The 8,409-nt window shown below is 35.5% G+C and overlaps 1 protein-coding gene across 3 annotated transcripts in view; it reads right to left on the bottom strand.

Moving 5' to 3' along the window:
* Window positions 1-284: 284 nt before the first annotated feature.
* Window positions 285-8,409, bottom strand: part of FAM114A2 (family with sequence similarity 114 member A2) — a 35,736-nt gene continuing 27,611 nt past the window's right edge. For 2 of the 3 annotated variants that reach the window (XM_027545884.1, XM_027545885.1), the window contains exons 12-14: window positions 7,863-7,935; window positions 4,259-4,312; window positions 1,575-2,212 (exon numbers count right to left, since the gene is read on the bottom strand). In XM_027545884.1, coding sequence (XP_027401685.1) covers window positions 2,111-2,212; window positions 4,259-4,312; window positions 7,863-7,935 — 229 coding nt within the window. In that variant the 3' untranslated portion in view covers window positions 1,575-2,110. Of the gene's footprint in view, window positions 2,213-4,258; window positions 4,313-7,862; window positions 7,936-8,409 lie in introns of all 3 variants that reach the window. The other variant, XM_027545883.1, reaches the window with a different exon arrangement.

Genomic DNA, 8,409 nt, shown 5'->3' with positions numbered 1-8,409 from the left:
AAGAAGAGGCGGTAAGTCACATTGGCCTTTTGTAGGGTCTAATCTAAATAGGTGAAAATGGGGGCTGCAATCTGGACAGATGCATAAACAGTCACTGTTCTATCCCCGACTCTATACCCCTTTCTTGAAGAAAAACCTTAGATATGTTTCCAGATAGAAGAGTAAAAGCTGAAAATTGCCCTTATATGAGAGTCCAAACAGGTAATAGCGTGACCAGTTTCCAAACCTTGCTCAAAAGAATACTATGTTCAGTTCAGACAGAGCAACTAAGTTTGAGGCACACATTAGGGCTGGGAACACCAGCTTTATTTACCATAACACAACCGCTTTTCTGAAATTACAGAATTGCTCACTTTGGGAACAGTGAAATGTGTCTATTAAAAAAAATACTCAAAAACTTTTCTCATCATGTTAGAACATAGTATAAGCAGAGTTAACATTTTCGTGATGTCGGTGATTCCAAATCTGCCTAGCTTAACAAATTGCCCCCTACCCCAAATAAGGTGCACATAGAAATAGTCTTGATATCAATCTATGTTATAGCTTCACTTTGCTATTTCTTCGGTCTGGGAAAATACTGGGGCTTACATTTGGAAAACTAAATAAAAGCATAAACTGACAGAATTATTACATTTTACTTAAAGGTTTAAAAGATATGGGGCAGAGCTCATAAAAGTTACCTGAAACATTAAAAATCACCAAGTTGGAGAACCTTTTTTTTTTTTTCAAAAGAGTGGATAGCAAAATAGCTGTTGCTACTGCTGCTGCTAAGTCGCTTCAGTTGTGTCCGACTCTGTGCGACCTCATAGATGGCAGCCCACCAGGCTCCCCGGTCCCTGGGATTCTGAAGGCAAGAACACTGGAGTGGGTTGCCATTTCCTTCTCCAATGCATGAAAGTGAAGAGTGAAAGTGAAGTCGCTCAGTCGTGTCCAACTCTCAGCAGCCCCATGGACTGCAGCCTACCAGGCTCCTGCGTCCATGGGATTTTCCAGAGGACTTATAAATCTTTTAAATTGCTGAAGAAAGCAAAAGAAGGCTTAGAATCTGAAGGATAAAAGTTATATTTATAAACATGCTAAAGAATACATTAAAAGAAACCAAAAAAAAATGAAGAAAAATATACTGTGTCTTAATCCTATTATACATGAACATCATTTTCATGGGACTCTACAATCCATTTCAACCAAGTAACAAAATCTCCATCACTGAAAGAGCTTCAACCCTCCTTTGGAGCTAGCTATTACAGAATTCATCCTGCATACAGGGTATGAGTGAAAAACATCCTAGAAACTCAGAATATCTACAAACATGAAACTGTTTCTCCAAATTGCATTTCTTTGTCTTGAATCCGGTAGAGTGGGAGGCAACAACAATTTGAAGCTTACCATCGTGGGACAGGAGAGCAACTTGAAGTCAAAGGACACTTGGCTATAGTTAATTAATGTGGCTATAGGTAGGTATATTCCATAAGCTTCTCCTCAATGCCACTGAGAATTAAAGAGTAGATGAAATTTTCTAGCCAATTCCAAAAATCCATGTAATCAAGGGCAATCACTACAGAGTTTATACATACTCAGTTTTCTTAAAAGCAATAGATTTTATTATAGAAAGGAGAAAGAAAATGGCATTAACAGATCAAGCACATAAATTCCAAAATACTGAATTCCTTTTCCTCTTTTTTTTAAATTTCTTTTCCTCTTGCTTAACAACCAATTATATCCATGGACTATAAAATGACATCCATGACAAAAATATTAGTGTTTTACATATTGCCAAAGAAAGATCAATATCTTTGCCTGAGTATCCCATTAACTTTCGCCTGGAGCTATTATTTTTGAACTGTCTATAAAACTTTCTTTTCAAATAATTTATTAATTATAACAACTGGGAAGAGCAGTGTGAGGACCTGAATACTTCAGTCAAGCAGTGAAGACAACAAACTTCCTTCAAATCTGCTCTCCTGCCAGCATTTTTATATACCAAAATAACCTTTCTCCCTCACTTCTGCAGGGCTACGCAGAAGTGAGTGGCATTTCTCAGCCATCACAAGTCTCAGGTAGAATCTTCTCTGTTCCTCAATGTTCAGACAAAGGCCTCTGGACATGAAGCTCATGCCTCTGGTAATTCAGTCTTGTTCTCAATAAAAGAGATCTCCAATACAGGTAAAAGTAGCTGAAAGGCATCCTGAATGTAGGAAGCACTGTTTGATGCCTACAGGGATAAGAAATGAAAAATAAGAAAATGAAAATATTGCTGTCTCTTAAAAGAGAAAATATAAGACAACAAAAACCAAACTAATTTTTATAATCTAACTGAATCTATAGCCTGGCAAATAAGAATACAGACTTAATCATTGCACTGAAGTTAAAAGGAAAAGAATGATCCAGCTCTTAAGATGATATGATAGCACAAAAAAAAGAATGTCACCATTTTTGTCCAACTGGTCCATCAAAAATAACAGCCATTTTTTGGCATCATGCTCAGATTCAGCATCCAAAGCTTACTGATTCCTTGAATGAGTGGGTAAATCCTGTCACAAGCATTTTACTCAATTACTCAAAGAGGATTTCAGAAGGCTATGAATTCTAAATCAACAGAATTTATAGTCCGTTGTGACTGCTCCTCTTCCATGGACTCAGCACAGTTGTGAACATGTGACAGGTGCTCACAAGTATAAACAAAGAATACTACTTTTAAAGATGATAAAGTACAGATATGTTTCTGTCTAGTACAAGAGATGTATTTATGAAAAGCTAGGATTCATTATGCCCAGAGTTTACCAGACTTCATTAATATCTGACAACTTCTGACTTTCTAGAAGAACAGAGTTCATTACATAAAAAAAAAAAAAGTATAACTTCAAGGACAAGAGTGTTCAAATCTATAAGCAAGAACAACCAACTCAAAAATAGCAGAAGGGTACCCATATCAAGTGTGTTAACCCTTTTTTGATTTATCAGTAGCATAATTTAAATGGTTATTTTAACTTCAATGTGACATCTGATGCCAAACTTTCAAGCCAAAAGAGACCTCACAACACATCTAGTTAAATCTCTTATTCTGTATATAAATATAACAAGACTGCCGAGAAGGTAAATGCCTGGTCAATGATCATACTGCAAATCAGGGGAGATCCAGAACAGGACTGGGCTCCTGGTTTGCAAGCTCCTTTCATCTATACCACTCTGTCATCTATTAAATCATAAACATATTTAATTGCTTAAGTGATCAGAATGATTTCTTTGACTATTAAAGGAAAATGATTCAGTTAAGGAATGAAAGGCATTCCCTCATTGGTAATATTAAAAGAATCTAAAACTAAAGAAGTAACAGTCTGGTGGCAAAAATATTTAATTCATATTTAAAACCTAACTGATTATCAAATGTATTTTTCCCCTTAGACTTAGATAATATGCTTTAAATAGGTAATCAAACATCTAAATTTTTGCACAATTAATTTACAAGATAGAGTTCTTAAACCACAGAATCCAGAAAGCATCCCATATGGAGGGACTATAATCCATCCATGGATTTAAACCACCCACCTCCTTAAATCTAATGAATTGAAAAGGGTTATATAAACACATGTACCCTTTTGACAAAATAAAGAAAATTCCCAGGCAAGGAAAAAGACAAAATGTTTTATTTTTGTTTTGTAACTAATCTCCTCTGCATGAACCTTAGCCCTTCAAGTAGCAATACTAGCCTATTTGTAATTTCCAGCCCCTCATGTTTACCAGCTGGTCTCCAGAAGATGTTTCATTACTGAGAATTGTCCACTAATTACCAAGGGGTAGTACTAAGTAATGACAGCCTAACTGCTTCTTCCTCTGCACTTTACCTGGCATCTTTATGCTTTGTAATTAAAGGACAGGAAATATGTATCAAATATACATCATTTTGGTCATACCTGCATCAACACAGCTAAAATAGTTTTAAAAAAGCCAAAAAATAAAACTTAGAAGTGAAGTGAAAGTCGCTCAGTCATGTCCAACTCTTTGCGACCCCATGGACTATACAGTCCACGGAATTCTCCAGGCCAGAATACTGGAGTGGGTAGCCTTTCCCTTCTTCAGGGGATCTTCCCAACCCAGGGACTGAACCCAGGTCTCCCACATTGCAGGTGGATTCTTTACCAGCCGAGCCACAAGGGAAGCCCCCCCACCAAAAAAAAAAACACTTAAGAAGAGTTATTAATACACAATGCCCTAGAAGTTAGAGACTTAAAAAATAATAATAATAATTAGTACTACTAACCTCTAGAAATACTGCAGTGATTAATGGATTAAGGACATCAGCCTTTTCCTTAACCTAGAACAAAGGATAATATGTTAAGGGAGCATAGCATATTTAAAAAAGAAAAAATAGGTAAAGTATGACCCCACTTTGAAACACACCCATACACACCCATACATAAATATAAGCATAGAAAAAGTCTGAATCAGATCAGGAAGGACTTTAAATTTCCTTCTTTCTATCCTTCTGTGATATCCAAGTTGAGAGTGTACTCCTTCGTAGTTTTTACTGACTTTAAAAAGTATCTTCATTTCAGAAGGGGGTAGAAATGGTCTATTTGACCATGAAAACCAGAAAAAATTTTAAAACAAAATCTGCAGATATAAAACTTGTGCTCAAAAGACTCAATTGATTTTTTAAGATACACCATTTGGAAAACATGAAAACAAATAATGCAAATTTAATACTTCCATGTATTAGCTAGCACCTCAGAACCAACTTGCTGTGACATCTTTATGAAATACATGGAAAAATTTAGCCTCAGAAGATTAACTTTAGGAAACCCAGAAATTCTTTTAAAGAAAATACTAAGAGGAAAAAAGAAGCTATATAACAGAATTGTCCCCTACAGGAAAAATCTAAACTCAAAGTGAGAAAAATTAATTTGGGCCATGCTCTTAACTAAAATAAATGTAAAGGCCCAGAATAACTTTGCTGCCATACTGATACTTACCACAAGCTGATTTTTTTTCAATTGAGGTATAACTGACATATAACAGTATATAAACTGCAGGTATTTTTGCAGATGTACAACATAATGACTGTTATCTGCATACACAGCAAAATGAGGACAGTAAGACCAGTCAACATCTATCACTATACATAAATCGTTTTTTTCTTGTGATGAGAACTTTTAAAAACTCTCTTAGCAACTTTCAAACATGCAATAGGCACTATTAACTACAGACACCATGCTGTGCATTACATCCCCAATGCTGTACATTATTTATTTATAACTGAAAGTTTGCATCTTTTGACTCACTTTACCCATGTGGCCCAGCCCCACCACTTGCCTCTGGCAACCACCTATCTGTTCTCTGTATGGATGAGCTTGGTTTACTACAAAATGATTATTTGTCCATTTAAAATGCCCTTGATTTTGTCCCAATTCATGATTACTGATGTCTGAATCATCTTCCTTAGTTCACACGCCTTCAGTAAATTTTTACAATTCCTTAAACCAGAACAAAACAAACAAACAAAAAAAAAAACTTTAGCTTTAACTACAACTCTTCTACTGGCTGCCAACTGCAAAATATTAGAGTTACCATAGTCAAAGTAAGGCGCTGCCCTTAAGACTAGAGTCAAACTTCGGAATTCTTATCTTATAAAGTCTACATTCTCATCACAGGTCTCAGGAGAGCAGCACAAAATATACTGAAGATTGTATATAAAAGAACAAAAATGAGTTGCAAAATTCAGTTAGATGTAGATAAACTGATCCTAAAATTCAGATGTAATTGCACAGGGCCCAAAACAGACAAAAAAAAAGTCTTGAAAAAGAATAACAAAGTTGGAAAACTTACACTGCTTGATTTCAAAACCTACTACAAAGCTACAGTAGTCTATATTGGCATAAAGATACACACAGATCAATGCAATAGAAATAAGAGCCCAGAAAGAAATCCACATGTCTACAGTCAGTTGATATTAGACAGAGAGGGGCTAAGACAATTCAAAACAGGAAAATTTTTCAACAAACGGTGCTGGGAATACTGGATATCCACACGCAAAAAAAAATAAAGTTGGGCCCCTACCTCACATCCTACACAAAAAAATGGATAACAGACATAAACATAAGAGCTGCAACACAGAAGTCTTAGGAAAAAAACATGAATAAATCCTCATAATCTTGGGTGAGGCAATGATTCTTTAGATACAATACCAAAAGAACAAGTGATAAAAGAGAATATTGACAATTTGGATTATATCACTATTCACTATCAAGAAAGTGAGAGAATAGCCCATAGACTGGCAGAAAACATGTGCATATCATATATTTGAAAGGAATTTGTATCTAGAAAAACTAAAGAACTTCTATAACTCAATGTTGTTCAGTTGCTCAGTTATATCTGACTCTTTGCAACCCATGGATGGCAGCACATCAGGCTTCCCTGTCCTTCACCATCTCCTTCAGTCATGTCTGACTCTTTACAACCCCATGAACTGTAGCCCACCAGGCTCCTCTGTCTGTGGGATTCTCAATGCAAGAATACTGGAGTGGGTTGCCATTCCTTTCTCCAGGGGATCTTCCCAACCCGGGGATCAAACCCAGGTCTCCTACATTGCAGGTAGATTCTTCACTGTCTGAGTTACAGGGAAGCCCCCTATAACTCAATAATAAATCGTAAATAATAAAAGACAAGTAATTAAAATCAGAATAAATAAGAAATAATAAACATCCCAATTTAGAAACTAACAATAAAAAGATAACCTTAAAGACAGGCAAAGGACTTGAAATGACATTTCTTTAACAAAGACATACAAATTGCTAACAAGCACATGAAAAGATGCTCAACATAATTAGCCAACAGGGAAATGCAAAAAAAAAAAAAAAAAACAATAATGAGATAATACTTCACACCTACTAGCTCAGGTAAAATTTTTAAAAACAAAACAGAAAACACCAAGTGTCAACAAGGATGTGGAGAAACTGGAACCCTCATACATTGCTGGCAGGGGTGTAAAATGGTACAACTACTTTGGAAAACAGTCTGACAGTTCCTTAATGGTCTGTATTACCCATATGACCCAGAAATTCTACTCCTAACTATCCACCCAAGAGAAATAAAAACATATATGCATGTTTATAGTAACAACATTCATTATAATCAAAAAGCATAGACAATCTGAATGTCTATCAACTGATGAACAGATAAATAAGATATATCCATAAAATACGAGTACTATTTAGTAATAAAAAGGAAATACTGATACAATATGGACAAATCTCAAAAACATTATGCTAAGTGAAAGAAGGGCTTCCCAGGTGATTCAGTGGTAAAGAATCTGCCTGTCAGGAAGGAGACGCAGGTTTGATCCCTGGGTTAGGAAGATCCCCTGGAAAAGGAAATGGCAACCCATGCCAGTATTCTTACCTGAGAAATTCCATGGACAGAAGAGCCTGGTGGGCTATAGTCCATGAGGTCGCAGAGTCAGATACAACTTAGCAACTAAACCACCACAAACAAGTGAAAGAAACCAGACACAAACACCACAATACTGAGTGATCCCATTTATAGTAAATGCCCAGAATAGGACAATCTATAGACAGAAAATATATTAATGTTGCTTAAGGTTAGAAGTATATAGAGGGTAAGGGAAAAGTAAGTGATTGCTAATGGTGTGAGGTTTTCTGAGAGGTGATGAAAAAGATCTAAAATTAGATTATGGTGATGGCTACACAGCTCTGTAAATATATTAAAAATCACTAAAATGTACACTTAAATCGGCAAATTTTTAAGATATGCCTGTTTTAAATTTAAATGTCTGTTAAAACATTTTAAAATGTCTGTTTTAACAAAACAAAACAGACATTAGCCCAATAAAAGTCATGAATTCTTACCCCAGCAGTTGTTAGGCAGGTGGTGAACTCTTTAGACAGACAGGACAATTCTTTACACAACAAAACTGTCATCCTAGAAAAGAAGGGAAAAGAGAAGGGTTCTTTTCTGTTTTATTATTTTCTCTCTGTTTTTTAAAATAAAGCTACTACCAGAAAAAAAAAAAAAAAACCCACACCTGATACTAAATGTGAAAGAAGGCAGCTTTTAAAGCAAGTATTTGGAGGCCCATACTACAGGAAGAGAAGGTTTAGTCCTTAGAGAAATATTTTTCTACAAAATTCTCTGGAAAAAACTATGCTTTCAAATTAAATCAAAAGAAATAACTAAGATACATTTTAAGGATACAAGGTAGTACCTGAAAGATCCTACTTTTCATTTAGAAAAATAGTTAAATATTTATTCATTCATTCAACACATACTGAAAGGCTTCTATGTGCCAGGTACTTCTGAGCACTGGGGATATATTAGTAAACAAGCAAAGTACCAGTGTTCATGAATACTGACTTACTTGCTGATTAAGAGGGAGACTATAAATATAGAAAGAGA

Source organism: Bos indicus x Bos taurus, chromosome 7, assembly GCF_003369695.1.
Source record: "Bos indicus x Bos taurus breed Angus x Brahman F1 hybrid chromosome 7, Bos_hybrid_MaternalHap_v2.0, whole genome shotgun sequence".
Classification (NCBI taxonomy): Eukaryota; Metazoa; Chordata; class Mammalia; order Artiodactyla; family Bovidae; genus Bos; species Bos indicus x Bos taurus.
This window is presented reverse-complemented; position numbering and strand designations above follow the sequence as displayed.